General features: G+C 45.0%; 1 protein-coding gene across 1 annotated transcript in view; it reads left to right on the forward strand.

Annotated features, from left to right (window-relative positions):
* LOC117049535 (phosphofurin acidic cluster sorting protein 2-like) overlaps positions 1-18,539 on the forward strand; it is a 47,359-nt gene extending 28,820 nt beyond the window's left edge. Inside the window, 7 exon segments of the mRNA XM_033154281.1 lie at positions 1,547-1,655; positions 8,279-8,321; positions 9,108-9,150; positions 12,487-12,622; positions 14,320-14,546; positions 15,945-16,058; positions 17,720-18,539. Of these exon segments, the coding sequence (XP_033010172.1) occupies positions 1,547-1,655; positions 8,279-8,321; positions 9,108-9,150; positions 12,487-12,622; positions 14,320-14,546; positions 15,945-16,058; positions 17,720-17,832 (785 nt within the window). The 3' untranslated portion in view covers positions 17,833-18,539.
* Positions 18,540-22,491: the final 3,952 nt, after the last annotated feature.

Raw genomic sequence — 22,491 nt, forward strand, 5'->3', positions numbered from 1 at the left:
TGCCCTCCAGTGCCTCTGAAAAAGAGGAAATTTCCTTGCCACAAATTTCTGTTTCCAGAGAGTGCCAGAGGGCATTTCCCTCCTCCGTGTTCTGGGGGTGCTGCTTTCCTGTCTCTGCCAGTTGATGGTGGGTGGTCCTCTGTGGTTCCGCAGCTTTTTCGTTTCAGTTGCAGCATTTGGAGGGAAGTTGCCTTCTGCCGCCAATAGGGTCTGGGCAGCATTGCCTACTGAGCCTGCTGGCTTCACTAGGAGGCAGCATCTCATTAGTGGCAATGCCCTAAGGCACCCTCTGAAAATAGAATTTCACAGTAAGGCAATTTCTGTGCTTTGCTTTCCGAATCTTCTGCCTTCCCAGTTTCCAGTGTCCGTTCGTAACAGCACTGGAGGCATCAAAGACACGCTGATTCCTTCCCATGATTCCACAAATTTCCACAAATTTGGTTTGATTCTCCTTGAGATACAGAGTGTCGTATTCAGCTGTTGAATTTCCCTTTTTAGAGTCTTACTAGTATCTCAAGTCCTCCCACCTGGACCCGGGGGAAGGTAGCCATGGTTGGTATCTGCCATGCTACCCTGTTGAATTCGGGTAACAGGTGTCATGTCATGACACTCCTAAGCTGGTACAGAAAAAACAAGGCCATTGGAGGTTACGTGGCCATATTATTTTAAAAAGTAAATGCGAAAAAGAGCTTTATTTGATAAAAAATGCTCTATGGATGTGTTGTACAGTGCTGTCAAGTATCCCGTTTCCCCCTGGATTCTCCCTTATTTCAAGCCGTTTCCCGCTGCTCTCCCTTATTTTTTATTTCCCTTAAATTTCCCGTTTTTAATGGAAGCAGCTCCTCCCCTGCTGGCCAGGGACTGGGTGAGAAGACCTCGCCTACTTGGAGAGAAAAGCCTCAGCCCTCAAAGCAAGTGGGAGCCGTTTCCTGTGCTTACAGGGGGGTGTATTCCTCCCCCTGCATCAGCCCCTATCCGTTGCCGCCGAGCCCCTCAGCCGGCCAATAGGGTTAGCTGGTGGGTGGAGCCTGGCTGCCTTTGAGCAGCTGCTGCTTCCTGTCCTGTTTTGATGGGATCAGACAAGAAGACAATGGGGCTCCTTTGCGCAGAGCACATGGCTGCCCTCCTCTTTGCTCCACTCCGAGCCCGAGTCCGCTTGGAGTTGACATTGCTGCTCCGCCCACTTTTGCTTCTGGCTCCGTCCACCACTGACATGTGACTGTCCCCAGGATAGGTGAGACTGCTGATCCCTTATTTTCAAATCTGAAACTTGACAGCTATGGTGTTGTATACAAAGATCAGAACAGTCATCACCATGATGGACTTCTTATGACTGACTGGTTGCTGTTGGAAACAGACAAGTTGGGAGTAGGTAGATTTGGCAAGCAGTTCTTGCTACTCTGGGCCCCTTCAGGAGGAAAGGGTGGGGTATAAATTGGGCGGATGAATGGATGGATGGACTTGCAGTTCCTTCCAAATGCATAGCAAATGGTCGTTGCGCTTCTCTCTCTCTCTCTCTCTCTCTCTCTCTCTCTCTCTGTTTCAGTCCAGGAACCACCTGATATTGTCTCCAGAATAACCCAGTACCTAGTGGGAGCAAACTGTGCCCACCAGTTGCCCATTGCAGAAGCCATGTTGACATACAAGCGGAAAAGGTACATTTTTACGAAAAACCAACTTTTCCTTGGTGGCCAGGAAGTCCTGGCGGCTGGACGACATTTTCCAAGTAGGATAAGCCAGTCAGTAGCACTTTCGATAATAATCAGTTCAAAGCAAAGTACGGTTTGCGGAAATATTTGTACTTTGAATGCAGGCCCAAGGGATGTTACAGAAAGGCAGCTAAGTCCTTGTGTTGGTTTGGTAGTGTGGGAATCTCAGCGTCGCCACCTTGTCCTGTGCCATCTGTATAACACGAAGAGCTTCTCCAGCTGCACAACGCATGTGGTTCCAGGCTTCTCGTGTTACTTTAACAACATCAGAAGCTGCAGCGCTGCTGGATGTAACTATATTACACTGTCTCACAAATTAGAGGGAAGCTTCACTTCCTTGGAAATTGATAGCATGCCTCCCCCCCAACCCCCCCCCCCAAGAGTAAAGCTTAAGCCTGGTGTAGAAAATCAAAGGCAACAAGCATTGTATTGCAAGGGTTAGACTGGATGACCGTAGGGGTCCCTTAAAATCTACACAATTCTATGATTCCATAAGCACATCAGACTGAATGCAAATCCATTCATAGATTCATAGAATCATAGAGTTGGAAGAGACCACAAGGGCCATCCAGTCCAACCCCCTGCCAAGCAGGCTTGTTTAATGTTTGAAAAGGTGAATTTAGTTATCATTGCTACCTATAACAGTACTCTTTGGGAAGGGATAATAATAATAATAATAATAATAATAATAATAATAATAATAATAATTTATTTGTACCCCGCCCATCTGTCTGGCTGGGTCCCCCCGGCCACTCTGGGCGGCTTCCAACAAATATTAAAATACATTAGAAATACATTAAAACTGTTTAGTAGTTAACGTAACTGGGAAAGGTGCTTTCCTACCAAAGGTCTGGCCGCAGTCTCACTCATTTATCCAAAAGCTGGCAGCTGCTGCTAGTCCTTATTAAGGTGGGAGGTGCTTACCACTCAGCAGAACGGGAATTGCAGCGGCGCTGAGGTTTCCCACACTACCATGATAATGTGAGATATGAGAGGAGCCAGCACTGCAGCTCCTTTTGGGAGACTCCCGAAGCCGCCAAACGGCGGCGGCACTCCTTCGTGCCACGGCTGCTCGTGCCTGCATGAGCAGCCGCTGCACGATGGGGTGCCGGGCGGCAGATTTGGGAGACTCTGCGGGCTGCAAAGACTTCCCGAATCCACCGCCCGGGCTCCCTTGGCGGAGCGCAAGTCGGGGCAGGGAGAGGGACGTGCCAGCGAGGAGGGGTGTCCCTCCTCGCTGGCCCACCCCTCTCCATGCCCTGGCTCCGCAAGCCAGCCAGCAGCGCAGCTCGGCATAGAGGCAAGGGGCGGGCCAGCGAGGAGGGGGTGGCACCCCACCTCGCTGGCCCGCCCCTTGCCTCCATGCCGAGCTCCACCGCTGGAAGGGGGGGACTATTTTCGGCACTGCCGGTGCGGAGCCGCAGGGGCGGCCAACGAGGGGGGGGGTGACACCCCTGCTTGCTGGACGCCCCTGCGGCTCCGCCCCGGCAGTGCCGAAAATAGCCTAAAAAGAATAAAAATTAAAATTAAAAAGCCCAGGGGGTGGGGTCGCCCCCAATGTGTCACCCCCAGCAGGGGCGCTGCCCGGGGCCCCCCGCCCCCCTTGCTACACCCCTGCCTGCCCCCCCCGAAAGAACTGGGTTAATGTCAGAATGGGGAGGACCCGCAGCATGGCAGCTTCTTCTTCAAAGTGGCCCAAGGCGGCTGCCATAGCAGTGGAAATTTAAGGAGGATTTGGCTCTGTTGTGGCTTCCAACCCACTTGGATCTAGTGCTAATGTTTTATTTGTCTCCATAAGTATAATGATTTATTTATTTTTCTTTTGATTGCTTCTGAAAAGGAAAAAGAACTTTCATTTTGAATTTAATATAAGGTACTTGTCTGTCTAGATCACCCTCTGTTATCCTATATATATATATGTATATATCTTTCCCCTTTGCTGGTCTTTCACACCTTCATGGGAATTTTTTAAGCCTGGATTGTTCAATTTGTATAAAAAAATATATATATATACGCATTTGCTGCTTTTCACATTATTTGAAGAGGCAGAATACATTGTCCAAAAGAATCAAGAGTAAAGGCATTTACTCAAGAACGACCTCCACAAATACAGAACAGATGGTTGGGGTAAAGTTTGTATAGGTCATTCCGTAAGTTAGTGCTATCTCACTTCAATGCATGCTGGCTGGTTATTTAGCCCAGCAAATTCTGAATTAGCCCATACAACTTTTACCCAATTCACATGCCCCCACTCCCTCTCTGAATATGCTATAGCAATTGTGGTAAGGGAGCTGGTATGGCTAGGACAATTCTGCATGCTGCTTAGCTTGTCCTCTTTGTCCTACATAAAGTGTTTGGAAGACACACTAAGTTGCATTTCTCTGGAAAGCAGTGGCCATGGGAACGCCAAAACCACCAGCCCCTTGTCTCATTGGTGGACATTAGCCTAAATACTGGGGATGAAGAGGTTGGCACCTGCCTTTTTTTATTTATTTAGGAATTGCTATGCTATTGTCCTGTAGTAATACAGTGGTACCTCGGGTTAAGTACGCTTCAGGTTAAGAACTCCGCTTAAGAACAGAAATCGTGCTCTGGCAGCGTAGCGACAGCAGGAGGTCCCATTCGCTAAAGTGGTGCTTCAGGTTAAGTACGCTTCAGGTTAAGAACGGACCTCCGGAACAAATTAAGTACTTAACCCGAGGTACCACTGTAATGGTTTTGTTTCATCTTCACTTTTTGTTGTTGTTGAGTCGTTCAGTCGTGTCCGACTCTTCATGACCCCATGGACCAGAGCACGCCAGGCACCCCTATCCTCCACTGCCTCCCTCAGTTTGGCCAAACTCATGCCAGTTGCTTCAAGAACACTGTCCAACCATCTCATCCTCTGTCGTCCCCTTCTCCTTGTGCCCTCCATCTTTCCCAACATCAGGGTCTTTTCTAGGGAGTCTTCTCTTCTCATGAGGTGGCCAAAGTACTGGAGCCTCAGCTTCAGGATCTGCCCTTCCAGTGAGCACTCAGGGCTGATTTCTTTAAGGATGGATAAGTTTGATCTTCTTGCAGTCCATGGGACTCTCAAGAGTCTCCTCCAGCACAATAATTCAAAAGCATCAATTCTTCGGCGATCAGTCTTCTTTATGGTCCAGCTCTCACTTCCATACATTACTACTGGGAAAACCATAGCTTTAACTATACGGATCTTTGTCGGCAAGGTGATGTCTCTGCTTTTTAAGATGCTGTCTAGGTTTGTTATTGCTTTCCTCCCAAGAAGCAGGCGTCTTCTAATTTCGTGACTGCTGTCACCATCTGCAGTGATCATGGAACCCAAGAAAGTAAAATCTCTCACTGCCTCCATTTCTTCCCCTTCTATTTGCCAGGAGGTGATGGGCCCAGTGGCCATGATCTTAGGTTTTTTGATGTTGAGCTTCAGATCTTCACTTTAGCAATATTAAATTGATTTGGAAGAGAGATATAATTTCCCCATTTAGAACTCCAGAAACAAGATCCACTCCAGCTTGCATTGGCTTGAATGGGTTTTTGGAAATCCACTTTATTAGGCAATGAAAGCAAATATGGAAATGAAAAAAGCAGTCTTGACAAAGGTGGGGACATAGACACTGTAGACAAATCTGGAGCTATCATGGGACACTTATTCATATTAAACGGTCCCTGGAATGGACCATTATTCTGTTCCTGTTCAGTTAAATGATCTGAGTGACTCCAGGATAGTAAGTGTGCTCAGATTGCTGCATCACTAGTATTTACATATAGAGGGAAAAGACCACCCTCCATTTTTATTGTATTTATTAATGTCCCAGCAGATACGCTAGGCTTCTTCTTGCCCCAGGTAAAGTCTAACAATGGTTTTGGACATGCTATAATTACCTACTTAGGTCCATTTTGAGTAGAATATTTTAAAAAAGAAATAATATTTTTGGAAGTGTTGTGATCGTATCTGTTTCCCATCCATGCTTTCCATAGAAATGTAACTTCCAAGAGTGTGGCCTGCATACGACTGTGTTTGTGTGTCACACTCGGAGCGTAAAAGTCCCAAATAAGCCACTCTGTTAATAACAGTATGTGAAGCAAAGTCAGTGCAATTTTACTAGTTCAGGATTGTGTGAGCAATTGGTACAAAAATGATAGACATTTCAAAGAATATTAGGGTGCATTAGGAATGATTTCACAGGGCCTTGCTTTCTTCCCCAAGCAACTGCTGTATCTGAGCTGAGCTCTCTCATGAGCACTTTAATTTCTCTTTAGACTTTCCCTTTTCCTTTGGGGCTTTCCCAATTTCTTATGTGGCCAAAGGCAAGCAACTTCAAATCTACATGGGCCTTGAACAGATCTAGTGCAACAGTAGGAAATTCTACAAGACAGCCATTAACTGGGAGGAGGCCAGTGAGACTCAGTAGAACTTCCTTCTGAGTATTTCTGCGTAGGATTACTCCGCCAGTGTGTTTGGGATCTTCAGATTCTTTTATTGCGTTCCTTCAATGATCTGAGGAATTGAAAAAGAGAAACGTTTTTAGAGTTCTTTAGAACACCAGTATATGTGAACTCTTTCCCAAGCAGTTCCCCAACCATCTCTGTGATGCTGACTGACTCAAGTCCCTGCCTCCTTTCCTTCCTTCCTTCCTTCCTTCCTTCCTTCCTTCCTTCCTTCCTTCTCCATTCTTGGTCATGGCAAAAACGAACAAAACCTCTGTTGCATGAACTGCGCATGCGTTGTGCGGAAGCTTCCTTCTATCTGTTTGGGAGTATATGGTGATGAGTTCAGGTCCCTGGAAAATCTGATGTGGCATTTCAATCCTATTGAGGTAATTCCGCTTGAAATCCAACCAACCTACTTCCTTGGGTTCGGTCCATTTCAGCATCTGATAAATTGGACTCCTGAGGCCCTAAGATGAATTTTTTAGTTTTCCAGACTGTTATCCCTATGTAGGGACTCGCATGCTCTGAACTATGCTTGGGTTTGAAAGCAAAGGCACTAGTGAGACTCCAAGTAAAAATGAAGAAAGAGTGCAATTCAGCCATTTGACCAGGATTTGAGTACAAGCGTCCAGCAACTGGCATTCAGAAGCACACTGTCTCCAAATGTTCAAAACTTACATTTCACACTTCACTTCCTTCCTTTCTGTCATAATATGTTGTTGATCCCAAGTGAAAGGCTCGGTTTGACAATATACCCCCCGCTTCTCATGAAACACTTCATTTGGAACAAATGAACCACCTTTGGTTGCAGTGAAAGAAGCCATTTTGAGCATGTGTTGGCTGTCCTGACTGGAGCAAACTCTAGCAGTTCTTTCACAACCTGGCGGTAAAACCCATCCATTATAAAAAGGGATGGAACGGGAGTATAAGCTTTAGATAAATATGCCGTGCACTTGCTGCGATTTTTAAAAGTTGCCTTCAGTGGAGATAACATGATCTGGACACATGGATTGGATTGGAATTTTGTGTTATTAGGTTACCTGAAGGATTGCCTCTCCTCATATAAACCGCCCCAGACTCTTGTGTTCATTCTCCAAGGCCCTTCTTTGTGTGCCTCCTCCACATGACGTCTGGAGGGTGGCGACACGAGAACGGGCCTTCTCTGCAGTGGCTCTCCGCTTGTGTGGAGTGAATGCTCTCCCTAGGGAGGCTCGCTGGGCACCTTCATTATTTATATTTTAGGTGCCTGGGGAAAGTGTTCCTCTTCAACCAGGCCTCGGGCTGATTAATATTCTACATCCTTTAAAATGTGTCTGTGGGTGGGGTTCTTTCTTCTCTTGTTTTTCTTTCAAAACTTGTGTTTTTATATTGTATTTTACTTTGTAAACTGCCCTGAGATCTTGTGACAAAGGGCAGTATATGAATATTATAAATCAAGCATGTCCAACAGGTAGATCATGATCTACCGGTAGATCACTGGACGTCTGTGGTAGATCACTGGCTCCTCTCAAAGAAGCAACTTTTGCTCCCCTGGAGAACTTTGCCCTCCCACTACAAAAAGCTCAACATCTTTGCCCTGCGCCCCCAAAAGGGGCTTTCCCCCTCCCTAAAAAAGCTCAACAACCTTCACCTGAATCCCCAAAAAGGGGGTAGATCACTGCCAGTTTTTAACTCTGTGAGTAGATCACAATCTCTTGGGAGTTGGCCACCCCTGTAATAAATGAAATACAACGAAATAAGTAAATGGTACCTAGTTTTACATCACAAAATGCATAATATTTGCTTGTAATGGGCAATTCAACATAATATGTATACTGTTAGTCACCTCTTTTATATATTATTTGAATACATTTTTTTCTTTATGTTAAATCATGTTGCTCTCTAACTACACAAGTGTCAAAGTAAGGACAAGTGTGCTGTTTTTATAGTGTAGGGTGTGTCTGTGCATGCTTGTGTGCACATGTCTGTGTGCCGACTTAAGTTTCATTCTGCATGGGTTTGCAGCAGAAGAATTATTCTGGGCATATAGAAGTCTATGCTTGCATGTTTTTTGCAACCACTGCATGCTTGATAGTAACATTAATTTTTTTTGCCAGCTTCTGGCTTTTGAAATGATCATGATTCTCTGATCTTTTTAGCCCAGATGAAGAATCTGCTCAGAAGTTCATCCCTTTTGTTGGAGTGAGTAGTGTTTTTTTCCATTAATAACTCTGACAAATTTTCATCCCCAAATATTTTCATGGTGAAAAGTGTGCTTCCAGAGATTACAACAAACACCGCCCCCAAATCCCTGTCTTTCATTTTTCCACATTTTTTATGCCTGTTTACAGCTGTTACGTCCACAATCTGTGGCAGCAGCACAATTTTTAACAAATCCAAAGATGACCTTTTCCTTCTCAATCACAGATCATGTTAGTTAATATCCTGATGTTGTGGAGCTACATAAGTCAATCATGTTTGGCTCTATTATGCAACCAAAGCTGTATTGCCCTCACTCTGAAACTGATCCAGTTCTACATGCACATGCACACATTGAACCCTGTGTCCCATTAAGAGCAATTTCAATATTTCCTTGGATACTTCAGGACTGATGCTTCCCATTTACTGTACTGTGCTTTGACCTCAGCGCAGGTAACCAAATTTATTCATTTTATTTTTTTATTGATTGAATTTGTATACTGCCCTTCACCCGAAGATCGCAGTGTAGTTTGCAGCATTGAAATTCAAAATGAAAACACAAAATACAGGATAAAACAAAAACAAACCGGTAATACCCCACCTCCCACAAAACGGTTAACGCTAGCCTGATTAGCAAGTCAGTGGGGACACATTTCCCACCCCCAAAACACTTCTCTTTTGAGCTCCCCTTAACAACAAAGTCAGCTGCTTTTCAATGGGTACAGGAAACTGATCAAACTGTCATTGCAGAGCTAATAATTCTATGTAAAAAAACATTTCTTCCTTCAGGTGGTAAAAGTTGGAATAGTTGAACAATCCTCTGCAACTTCAGGTAATAAAAACTTTCAACGATGTTATAATTTCTCACTAAAGCATGGCATGGACGTTGGAGGCCGGTAGTCTGACTATAGTCCAAGCAATCCCAGGTGTCTGTTTTTCAGTTGTATTTTATAATAGTGCCCCAACAGAAGTATATTGTCCAGATCAAGGGAAGCAATAGCCTCGGCTCTGTTGTGCGACCAGTTCTGAGCACCACAGTCGACAAGCTGGAAGGTGTGCAGATGCTGGAGCCCTACTGCCTTGGCAAGAGGGATCTTGGTCCCCGTTGGAACATTACATCTCCCTCCTAAGCCGGGCAAAAGCTTCCCGGGCTTTCGGAAGGATGCACCATGCTTTAATACTTGAATACTCTTAATTTACCGGGAACGTTTAAGATAAGATAAGATAAGATTTATTTATTGTCATTGTACAGTACAATGAAATTGGATGCCATCCCATAAAAACAACACAGAACAAACTTCAGCTACACATACATACCCATCACAACTCTCTAGTTACAGCATTTAAGATGGTTATAGCTCTTGGATAGAAACTATTTTTTTAATCTGTTTGTTCTTGATTTAATAGTTTAAATCTCTTGCCCAAAGGCAACTGTAAGGACGTTCAGTGGTTGCTCATGAGTAAAACGCCAAACGCAGAACTTCTAAACTAAGTTCTTTATTGTGCAAGTTATGTACAGTGCAGCAAAAGTTCAAACGTCCATCTCATCCCTCTGCAGAGTCCTGGAATGAACCCTTCCGGTTCTTTGTCCAGCAAAAGAGGCGCGGGATTCTGAACCCCCGCCTCCCCCTTCCACGTCCTTCCTGCCTGCGACCTCGGAGCGTGGGAACCTGACCCCGTTCCCCGCTATCCCCTCAGCGTTCATGCTCTGCGATCCTTTCAGAGCCCCTGCACCGCCTTCCTGCCTCTAACTCCCCCTCCCCACTGGAGGAATGGTCGCTTCCGGCGGAGGAGGGGGAGGACGAACTGGTAAATAGCGGAGGGGGTTCTCTATATTGCAAACGCTCCCGCGACTCTACCACCCGCGGGGAGGGGGGTTTCCTGACAGCAACTATTAAACTTGATTTAATAGTTTAATATATCTCTTGCCCAAAGGCAGTGGCACAAAAAGACTATATCCAGGATGAGATGGATCTTTTAAAATATTTTTTGCTTTTTTAAGGCAACGGGAACTGTATAGTTCTTCCAAAGATTGGAGGGGATGACTAGTTTAGGGGACTAGCATAGTCTCCCTCGTCCACTGACCTCACCCCATTGCATGCTCACAAGGTCTTTCAGCTTCCTACCCAGAGTCTCATAGTCCCTTGCTATAGGTTGAATGCTGTGTGTGGCAGTATCATTTTTTATCCACATGGCTCTCCGTAGACCCTAACTAACTTCCTCTCAACAGTAGCCGTCCCCCCTCAGACCGTGTGCTGAAGCACAGCAAAACACACACCAAAGCAAAGTGTCTCTTCCACTAATCTCTCACAAACATCCTCAAGCAAAACCAACCAGAAAACCAACCAGAAGGAATGCTCAATAAAGACAATATATTTTAGCCCCCATTTCAGCTTTGTGTGAACAGATTGGGATGAAAGCTCTGGAGGGGCCCCTACATCAGCAAAGCTAAATCAGGGATTTGTTATGATTTATCTCATTCCTTTGGAAAGATACACTAACCTGATTTAGGAGTAATTTGGGAGGGTATGATTGAATGAATGAATGAATTTATGAATAACTTCATTTTCATTATAAGCTTTCTTATTCACATTAGTTTTCTTTCCCCCCTCTGTGTGTTGTAATATGTGTACTTCATGTTCAATAAAATAAGATATTGAACAGACCTTAATAAAAGGATTGTGGAAAATTACAAAATTAGCATTTTTAAATAAATTGCTACTCCCATTTTTCTACTTCCCCCAGCCTGATCTAGACCCTCTAAATTCTTCTGCCATTGTCAATATTACAGTATTACTACTACCATCACTGATAATAACGAAGCATAATATTATCTATTAATTACTTAATAAGTGCCCAACATTTTCTAAGCGCTTAACTAATATTAAGATAGTTGGTGGCACCTCAGAATCGTAATCTCAGAGTTGTGGGTCCAAGCCTCACACTGGGCAAAAAGATTCCTGTTTTGCAGGGGGTTGGACTAAATTATCCTTCCGATATTACAATTTTGTTCTTCTATGAAGACGAGGAAAATAAGTACCTGAATAACTAAAAAAAAATTCCCCATTTTGCTTTAGAACTTTGCTCGTTATTATTCCACTTGTATTTTATTTACCATTTTTTTTAAAAAAATTAAACTCCCGTTCCTCCTTGTAACAGTTCCAGGTGATTGATCTGGAGTGATTGCAACCATAACTGACGCAGTCCTCAGTTTTGCCTCTAGGAAAGTAAGCCAGGCTACTAATTGCACCTACTTACCATGGCTGGATGATTCCCTTAGGTCTGCCAGTGTTTTTCCATGCTACTTTTATTCTAACTTTTGTCTTTGGAGGGGTTGTAGCTTTGCTTTCTCTAAGGGGCGTAGCAAGGGGGGCATAGGGGGAGGTCCGCCCCAGGTTCCATAATGGAGGGGGTGACAAACTATCAAGGAACAATTACTGTCCTACTAGGGTGGTTAATAAAAAAACTTTTTTTTTTTAATGCCTGCTCCAAAGGTCTTATCTTACTATACTAGGGATTATATAGCTATATATGAAATTTCACGCATATCGGTTAATATCTTGACCTTCCTCCACCAAAATAGCTGTTTACTTGGCTGTTTTCCTATGTCGTGAAGGCTGAAATCTCAGTTCAGTGGAGCACTTACTGTTCCCAATCCTAACCCTGTGGAAAGCCATCTAATTAGACTTTAATTTGATTTTGAGATGTTTTGAGGAGGTAATTTAATTATTGTTTGATTTTTATACCAATGTTATGTATCTGATGTTAGCCACCCTGAGCCCGACTTCGGCCGGGGAGGGTGGGATATAAATAAAAGTTTATTATTATTATTATTGCTTGTTATTATTCCTTTGTAAGAAAATATGAAATAACTTAAAACCATTTTTGCAAGGGGGGAATCAATGGGGGGGGTGACAAGAAATTTTCCGCACCAGGTACCACCTGACCTTCCTACGCCTCGGGGGGGGGGAGTGACATTTTTTTTTTTTGCCCCGGGTACCAATTTACCTTGCTACGCCACTGCTTTCTCTGCACCTCTTGTTCTGCGGATATGTCTGTCGCATCTCGCCTGCTTTCTTTCCATCCTGTAAAGGTCATTCTTTGCCATATGATGCTTAAAGGGGTCTTTGTTGTCTGCAGACCAACCATTTGAATCCTGTTTTTAAAGGTGACTCGGATGATGCTGCTCCCTGCAGTTCAAGTGTCCTTTCCTCAACCCCGCCTTCTGGGTCTCCTGCTCTAAAGGAATCTTCTCCCACCCCACCCTCCTCCCCGTCGGTCACAGGCACCTTTGCTTCCTCCAGGTAAAGCCCCATCTGCCTTTTCTCTTACTTCTGTCTATATAAATAAAAATGCAAATGTTCGTTTGTTACTAATCTAAGATCTCAGAAAATCATTGACCGATCGCTTTGAAATTTTGACCCAACGTTGGGTTCCATTCCTGCCGTGTTGTTATATAAAAATATTACATAAATGTCACACCTGTGACAGGTAAAAACTTGATTTTGGGCAAAAACAGTGCCATCTGCTGGACGCAAAAACAGCACACGGTAATTTCATTGGTCGTGTGCGCGCGGGGGGGCGGAGCCAGCACTTTTACAGGAACGTCCATTGTGTGTGCGCGGGGGGGGGGGGGGCGGGGCGGAGGCAGCAGTTTTTACGGAAGAGCCGTTTCTGGGGGAGGAAGACCATGGAGCCTCTCCGCTGGGAGAGGAGGCAGGCGGGAATTCAACGGTAGAAGCTGTGGGGAGGCAGGCAAAAATGGGGTCTCCTTCCACTATGGGGGGGGGGGGGGAGACGGAGAGGAGCCAGGCAGGAGTTCAACAGGAGAAGCTGTGGGGAGGCAGACAAAAAGCAGGTGGGAGTTCAACAGGAGAAGCTGTGGGGAGGCAGACAAAAACGGGGGAAAGATGGAGAGGAGGCAGGCGGAAGTTCAATGGGAAAAGCTGTGGGGAGGGAGGCGATATCTCCACAGAATTACAAACGTGCGCTTTCTCTTTTCTATCTTCCTTTTCCATTGAACCAAATGAGCCACTGCAACGCGTGGCCGGGTACAGCTAGTTACGAAATATGGAAGAAGAAGAAGTAACACCCCTTTATATGAGGACCTTGAATTGCCAGTTTATCCTCGCGATTTGCTCATATTCTCTTTCATCTCAGCCTATTCAATACCTTTCTGAAAATTAAATCCCACCCAAAAAACAATATTTAGTTGTTTACTTCAGCAGGTCTTCCTGATAGATCCTACCTCTACAGTGCCTTGCACCTGTTTTTGACACTAGGTTACGCTAGCAACCTTCAGACATTAACTCAAGTTTTTCCTGAGGTGAAAAACATTATAATCACTTTACTATGGAACGCAGTAACAAAAATAAAGCAAACAACAAAAAAATCATCAAAATGATTAATACAATTCAATATCAAATTAATAATTCAAAATAGTAATTGGAATATTTTGAATAATAATTTGAAATATCAGAAAAAGTTCTAGTTTTATGAGACTGGGAGAAAAACAACGTTGAAATTACATAAATAGATCTGTCCTGTTAAGTTCTATTTAAGATGGTCTACACATTAGATATGAAGTGGTCCAACTGAAGAATATGCTATATGTTGCATCTTACGCTGTTTTTGAAGACAGAAGTGTACCTGCAAGTCACACTCGGTTCTGAAGAGGCCTCAAACTCTGGTTCCTAGGTGCCTCAGTGCAAAGACACACGTGGCACAAGATTCTTGAAGAGGCTCTAACCCTGAGTTGTCATTTGGGTCTCAAGTTACAGTACCTATTTTCAAATATATGTGCCTGAGCTCTTAATAGTTACATGAGGAGTCTTTTGACTGCAGCTGTGCAGCCAAGACACTTGAAAGGTAGATCACATTGTCGAATGGCTAAGCACTGTTCCAAGAATGCTTTTCAATTTGGTGTCATCCGTGTTTCTCCCCTGGGCTCTCTGGGACTGTCACAGCTCACAAATGACAGTATTTTCCTAACGTATTTCAGCTGTGGCCTTGGTATGGAACTGATGGGCCTTCAGGTGGATTACTGGATTGCAACTCATCCTACGGAGAAGAAGAGAGACTCAGAGAAAAAGGACCCCTCCGCTGCCAAAAACACTCTGAAATGCACTTTTCGGTCTCTCCAGGTCAGCCGGCTACCTACGAGTGGGGATGCCATTGCCACTCCGACGATGTCAATGACGGTTGTCACAAAGGAAAAGAACAAAAAAGGTGCAGAAAAGGGACGCTTCTTGACTATTGTAACATATGTTCTGCTGCTTAACACTAGCATTTTTCAGTAGTAAAATATTCCTGGAGGTCGAAATCACCGACTCTGTTAGTGTGTGAGATACATTTAATTGCACAGCACTAGAGTTTCCAATTAATTTTAGCGTACTTTTCTGCCTTGTGGCACTGTGCTGGCTACTCTAAATCTAGCTCAAGCTAGGACCAGTTACTTCACATGTGGAAACTGATAACAGTGTAAACTTTATTTTCTCATGTTGGAGTGGCATGTTAGCATTTGTGTCTACCGTCCAATGAGCATTCACCTCAAGCTTTCCCCCTGTGGTTAGAGTGGAAATAGAGCTACAGTGAATTTGTACTGTCATTCCCTCCTTTAAAAATAGTATAAACAAGACATTACAGGTGCTTGGGTAATTGTGGCCAACCGGCCTTACCTAGAGGAAGAGCTTTGTGTCACACTTCTGTGCTGTAGACATCATGCTTTAAGAGCTTGATCCTTTAGGAGAGGAGTGGAAAACCCTTTCAAATCCAGGGTACCAAATCTTTTTTTTCTGGCCACACCCTGTGGGCCGAATTTGACAGGTGGGTGAGGGGAGAAAAGTACAAGTTGAATGTGAAAGGAGAACAGGAGAAGATACAGGAGATGGGTAAACATACTTTTAGAGGCACAGGGGTAGGTGGGAAGGAAAAATATAAAAGAAAAACCCTCTGCTTTGAGCAGGCATAGGCAAACTTGGCCCTCCCAATGTTTTGGGAATACATTTCCCATCATCCCTGACCACTGGTCCTGTTAGCTAGGGATCATGGGAGTTGTAGTCCCCAAACATCTGGAGGGCCGAGTTTGCCTATGCCTGGGTTAGAGCTTCTGGATCAGTGGATTTTGTCTAAAATGTGGGGTGGGGTGGGGGGGGTCACAATATCTCCAGAGCCAGAGTAGACATCAATAGAAAATGTCAATAATTATGCCAAACTCTGCCACCGTTTTGTGCCTGGCTTTGCCCCTGTAGCACCCTTATGTGACTGGTGGACTTCAGCAATTTTCAGCCATCTCAAGTGGGCCCTGCAGGTAGAAAGTTTGAGATCCCCTAGCAGAAACCAGATATGTACAGGCACCTCTCCACTTGGCATGCAACAAGCATGCACGCGACTGCTGACGCGTGTGCCTTTTCCGATGCTGAAATGGGGCGTGGCGTACTGGACTTGGGAATGTCCTGCTGGTGCACGTGGCGGCCAGGAATGGAGCCCCCGTGTAAGCGAGGATTCCTTTGTACTGTAAAAGGTCCCATTAATTCCCAGCCTTCTGGATCTTAAGACGTTCACTCAGGAGAGAGGGCACCGAAAGATGGTGCTGCTGTGTTTACATATCTGCTTCATTTCCTCTAGTGATGTTTCTGCCTAAGAAAGCGAAAGACAAAGACTTTGATTCTAAGAGTCAGTGCATTGAGGGGATCAGCCGGCTGATTTGCACAGCGAAGCATCAGCAGACTATGTTGCAGGGTGAGTGCGCGTCAACTGCCAGTCTGCTTTTGGACATCCTCCTTGGTTCATTTCTTTATCTCTTGTGTTTACGGGTTTGGTTCCTTTGCAGAGCAAGCTAGAATGAAGTTCAGCTTTAGGCCCAGGTTCTCCGACCAAATCCAGAACACCCCCATCTGAAGAGAAGGGGTCATCAGTTGCCTCTTTCCTCCTTGTGTCTGTGATTGCTTTCACACAGCCTATATTAGTGTTTCCCAACTTTTTTATGACCGTGGCCCCGGGTGGCGCTGTGGTCTAAACCACTGAGCCTCTTGGGCTTGCAGATCGGAAGGTTGGCGGTTCGAATCCTTGCAACGGAATGAGCTCCCGTTGCTCTGTCCCAGCTCCTAGTAGTTTGAAAGCATGCCAGTGCAAGTAGATAAACAGGTACTGCTGCGGCAGGAAGGTAAATGGCGTTTCCATGCACTCTGTTTTCTGTCACGGTGTTCCATTGCGCCAGAAGCAGTTTAGTCATGCTGGCCACATGACCTGGAAAGCTGTCTGTGGACAAACGCCGGCTCCCTCAGCCTGAAAGCGAGATGAGCGCTGCAACCCCATAGTCGCCTTTAACTGGACATAACTGTCCAGGGACCCTTTACCTTACCTTCTTTTATGACCATTGTCCCCTTCTGACCCCTGCGTGATTGGACGGATTCCCGCCGCTCAACCCCGCAGGCTGACCAATCCGGTCGGCGGAGGGGCAGGACCGACAGCCCCTTTAAATGGGAGACGGCAGGAATCCTTCCCCCTCTCCTTCTCTGCCCCCCAGCTTCACCGGTTCTCCCGCCCGCCCACCCACCCTTTAGGTTAGTTCTTGACCTTGCTATGGACCTCGGTTGGTCGCCCCAGTTGGCTGGGGGGCCTGGTAGGACTTTTTCCCATTTGGGCTAGCCAAATCAGGTTTTTTCAGCTACCTCGTAGCAATTCGTCACAACTTTGGTTTGGCAGTTAGGCATTGGACAACATAAATAGAGGTGGGAAGGGGAGGTAGCGCCATCACCTGCCCCTCATTGGAAGGGTATTCCGTTAAAGGATTCCGGGGGCGTGGCCCTGTCCGAAGCCTAGGGAGGTTAGGGCCTAAGGCACGCCCCAACGGTGATCACAAGGGGAGTTCCACTTGATAAACATCAGTTGGGCTCCCCTTGGTGGTTAACCCTTCGCGGACTTCCAACACCCGGGTTGGGGTCAGATATAGTGGTTAGGGTCCAATGCCTAAGCCAATACCGCTCAACATCCGTAACCAATAAAGTTGTGGCCTTTACGCCCATTTAATTCGATACCAATGTCTCGTGTGTCGTTATTCTTCATGGGAGGGAGGGACATTGCCACGCAATGCTTCTGAATACCCGTTGTTGGAAATCAGAAGAGGGAAGGGTATTCTTGCGCTTAAATCCTGCTTGTGGGTTCCCCAAGGCATCTCTTTGGGCACGGTGAGAACAGGATGCTGAACTGGATGGGCCACTGCCCTGATCCAGCAGGCTCTTGTTTTGTTCTTACGTAGGGGAGGGTTTTTGCAATGTATCTGAATAAATTTTGATGCATTTATTTTTATGGCAACGGGGAAATTGCCGGGGTGTAAGTTGAAACCAGGTCCCCAAGCACTTCTGTCCTAATCACCTTTGTTTGTTTATCTCCTGCGGCAGTGCTAATTGACGGAGTGGAGTGGAACGACGTGAAGTTCTTCCAGCTAGCAGCACAGTGGTCTTCCCATGTCAAGCATTTCCCCATCTGCATATTTGGGCATTCCAAATCCTAACAGAGCAGGGATTACGGGACAGTTCTGCAAGCCACAACACATGAGTACCAGCTGTTTGTGCTCTCTTACCTACGTGCTTGGATAACAGCTCAGATACGCTTCTGTTTGTTCTTCTGTTGTCTGCAAAGGAAAGATAGTACGTAAAATCTCAGCAATTCAATATTAAGTCTAGCCAGCCATCTAAGATACTTGCAAGAGCCCTTAATAATTTTTTTAAAATGCAAGAATAACTTGCTTATTAACGTACAGTAGAACCCGATTAGATGGAGAGTGGGAGCATGCTTGTGAAATTTTCCAAATTCAGCTGGAGAGTAACTTCCAGGGTGCCCTTCCTTAGCACTCATCTAGCCTCCCCCACCCAAATTACTCCCTGCTTTCAACACAACTTCTCCATCTAGGGCATCTGATCTACCCTTCCTCATTGCCACTGCTTGTCACCATGATCATTATGAGTACCAGGATTAAAATCCCTGATAGACCTAGGCAATGCTATTTTTCCCCGAGGGAAAAGAGGGAGAGAGAAGGTGTGAGGGGTGTGTGTGTCAGATTTTCCTCACTTCCTCTTACCAGCAACACCCCCCCCCTCCCAGTAGCATCAGAAGGTCCAGTTTCATTGGAAGCAGGAGAAAGTTCAGAGGAATGCTGGACTGAATGGGTGGAAAGGAAGAATTGGGGCAGCTTGGAAGCTAAATAATGAGTATCAGATTGGCTGATAAAATCATCCAAGTTACGGTACTTTTTATTTCTGGGGAAATCACTTGTATCACTTCTGAACCAATCCAATATGAGGTTGCCCATTTTGACAACTTTTTCTGTGTTAAAATAAATGCTAACCCCTAAATTTTACATAAAGGCAAAATTGTTAAAATCATTCTCTCCTTGTCCCAGAATGGACAGCCTGCCACAATTGATTGCAAATTGCTACTCATGCAAGTGACAGACCTTCTAACTGTGATTATGTACTGTAATCTGATTCCCCCACCCTTGTGGCTATCTGACTTGTGGTAGAGCACTTTTCAAAACATAAATTATGAACGTTAATTTAGAAATGTAGCACTGCCTATATCAGCAATATTTAAAAGCAGCCCAATTTCCGTCTGGGAACTTCCGATGCAATTACCAGCATGTAGAATACCAGTTTGGGGCTCTGTGTGTTCACGTTTGTCTAGCAATTTGCACTTACTAATGTTGACCTGTTAATGTGAGATAATATTTGCAAACATTATGTTGTCACGAAAGAGAAGAAAAGAGAGTGCCCGGGAGATAGAGCTGGTGCTCAGCATGGCAAATAGGACTTATTTCAGCACTACAGCTATGTCTGCACCTACAGAATAGCACAGTCCTGCAGATACTCCACACTGGTTCCTTATCCTCTTGAAGAATTTTGGCCATATTCCCCCTTCTCTCTAGGACCGCCTACAAGACTTTCTTTGTGCACGCCATTAAACTAGAGTGCACAGATCACTTTAGAGAATATGCCCCAAATGTCCTTCCACTGTTCCCTGCTTCTGGTGGCAAATGAGTTTTGAGCTCCCAATGAGATACTTTTCTATGGTGTTGGGCAGGCAGCAGGGAAAGACATTATTGCAGGGGCCTAAGTCTTGGCCCAGCTCTTGAGAGCTGGACCATCAAGAAGGCTGATCGCCAAAGAATTGATGCTTTTGAATTATGGTGCTGGAGAAGACTCTTGAGAGTCCCATGGACTGCAAGAAGATCAAACCTATCCATTCTCAAGGAAATCGGCCCTGAGTGCTCACTGGAAGGACAGATCCTGAAGTTGAGGCTCCAGTACTTTGGCCACCTCATGAGAAGAGAAGACTCCCTGGAAAAGACCCTGAAGTTGGGAAAGATGGAGGGCACAAGGAGAAGGGGACAACAGAGGATGAGATGGTTGGACAGTGTTCTCGAAGCTACTAACATGAGTTTGGCCAAACTGCGGGAGGCAGTGAAGGATAGGCGTGCCTGGCGTGCTCTGGTCCATGGGGTCACGAAGAGTCGGACACGACTGAACAACTGAACAACAACAAGAAGTCTTGGCAGGAAAGGTGTGCCCCCAAACACTAGTGTGTTTCTGTGTGTTGGGGAAGAGGGGTGATAAAATTATTTTTACTGCAGACAAGTACCCAGATCTTAGGAAGATTTCTGTGAGCCTTTTCCTTGGCCACAAAGTCTCCACAGTTTCATTTGATCATTTGATCAATTCCTTTAGTATTCAAAGTTGGGTCTGCAAGTTGTTCAGTATCTGCCCAACTCTATATAGCCCTGAGTCACCCTGAAAAGGAGCCAATGGACAAAATTGTTGGTAGAGCCTAGCAGTAATGAGTAGCCGGGGAGATGAGCAATCTGAAAACTTCCACAAGGTTTGGGTGCCTTGTCGGTTCTCTCTTCCCTTGCCCCAAACCCCAGGGTGTTGGGCTCATTTGGCATATATTTCTTAAGACAAACAATAATTCTGTTGAAGATCCCTGAAATGCCACTCTTGTATGGTGTGCTGATGTGTGTGTGTCCTGAGATGTCCACTACAGGCATATGTTCAATTTTTTATTTCTCTTACTGTTTGTTCTTCTTGTTGGGAGGTGAGGAACCTAAGGCCTGGGGACTGCGTATGGTCCTCCAGTCCAGTCTAGTTCTTGGGCCTTTCCCAGTGGGCCAACCCCTTTCCCCAGACAGCACCCCTCACTGGTCTTGCTTCATCTCTCCTGGAATATTTTTGCCCCATTGGAATGTGTCCTTGAACTCTCCCAGGATGGGAGAGAGAGGTAGGGGGTGGCATCTGTAGAAATTGGCCTGCTGTACAGTTGCATCTGTTGCTTCCTCCAACTCTGGCCCCACCCACTGCAGTATGTGGCCCCCAGAAGGCAGCCCCTAAGGAAAGGTATCCCTAAAGCTGAAAAAAATGTTCCCCACTCATTCTTTACATGATTACTTCAGTTTGTGCTGAACTTTGGGAATGTGACACTGCTCTAAGATAGCTTCCAGCATTGCCTTGGGGAAAAGGAACACAAGCACACAAATATTTCTGATTGGACAAAGCAGCCCTTTAAGGAAGTTGCTTGGTTTCCTCCTTCCGTCCTCCTTCATGCTTGTCCAACCACAATGACTAAAGCACATTTCATATTCAGTGTCTACTTCACCAAGCTCTGGACTGGCCAGCAGTGGTTGAAATATTCTTTGCTATAAATGGGTGTAATTAAATTTTCTATCCATTCTACATAGAGACTGATTCTAGTGTGTCTAGGACAGGGGTCAGCAAACTTTTTCAGCAGGGGGCCGGTCCACTGTCCCTCAGACCTTGTGGGGGGCCAGATTATATTTTGAAAAAATTAAAGAACGAATTCCTATGCCCCACAAATAACCCAGAGATGCATTTTAAATAAAAGCACACATTCTAACTCATGTAAAAACATGCTGATTCCCGGATCGTCTGTGGGCCAGATTTAGAAGGTGATTGGGCTGGATCTGGCCCCCGGGCCTTAGTTTGCCTACCCATGGTCTAGGACTTCCACACACACCGTAGCAACTATTTTGTGCTATTGGGTGGATTTTGACTCGCTCACACACTTCAGAAACCACCAATAGCAATGTGTTTTATCACATTTGCAATAAAGTACTAGGCCTGGATTAGTTATGCTATATCCATGCTATGAGACAATGTGACTTTGTCCTGAGTTGACTGCTCAAACAGTTGCAAACTGGTAGCAATAGCCTTGTATAATAGATGCCTCTCTTGCCATGTTTGGTTTGAGGCACTCGGAAAAGTTTGTAACCAGAAAACATCAGAACTGGTAATGGTTGCTTTTGTTAAGGAAAAGAACTTTGTTCTTAAAAACAGGTGCTGTTGGAGGTCTTTGGGGCTACTCTTTTGCACCTTCAGTTCTTCCATCTGAAGCCGTGTGTAGCCATTGACTCCGCTACCAGTGTGCTCCCACTACTGGTTTGTGAATCCATGAACACACGTTAGCCACAACTGGCATCTATGCTGTAGTTCATTGAGAAATACTGTGTTTTGATGCGTTTCCCACCAAACCAGCTTCCGTAAGATTTGAAAATGTAAGTCATACGAAGATATCCACACATCCTCTCTGTCCACTGGGCAGACGGTGGGCAACCTGGGAGCGCATCAATCTGTACTGATGTGTTCAACAATTTGCAAATGCAATTTGAAACACAGTCGGGGTGGGGAGACCCCCCCCCTTACATCTACAAATGATGATGGATATATTACTAAAGAAACTATTGCTTGCTGCCTAAAATTAATGCTACTGAATATTTTTTATGATACCAATGTAAATATAGTCAAAATAATTGGTCTTATATATGATCTTTGAAGCACAAATGGTAATAGCAACTGGATGGAAAACAGCCCAGTATCTTAAATGGGACGCTTTGCACCATTCGCTCTGGAATATAGCTATAATAGAGAAAATCATGCATAATTTGACAAGGACTAGTAACTCTGGACACTTTTTATGTGTCCTTTATGACATATACAGTGAAACCATCATTTTCAAGACAACATTGGCAAAAATGGACTAGACTTGATGATCTGATAAAGTTGATAAGTCTTTACTTGGACTTCGTTATTTTAATTCATGTGCAACTATGCATTCTACGTGCCTGCTTTATTTTTAATCTTTTAATTTTTGTCTGTTATAATTG

Source organism: Lacerta agilis, chromosome 7 (genome assembly GCF_009819535.1).
Source record: "Lacerta agilis isolate rLacAgi1 chromosome 7, rLacAgi1.pri, whole genome shotgun sequence".
Classification (NCBI taxonomy): domain Eukaryota; kingdom Metazoa; phylum Chordata; class Lepidosauria; order Squamata; family Lacertidae; genus Lacerta; species Lacerta agilis.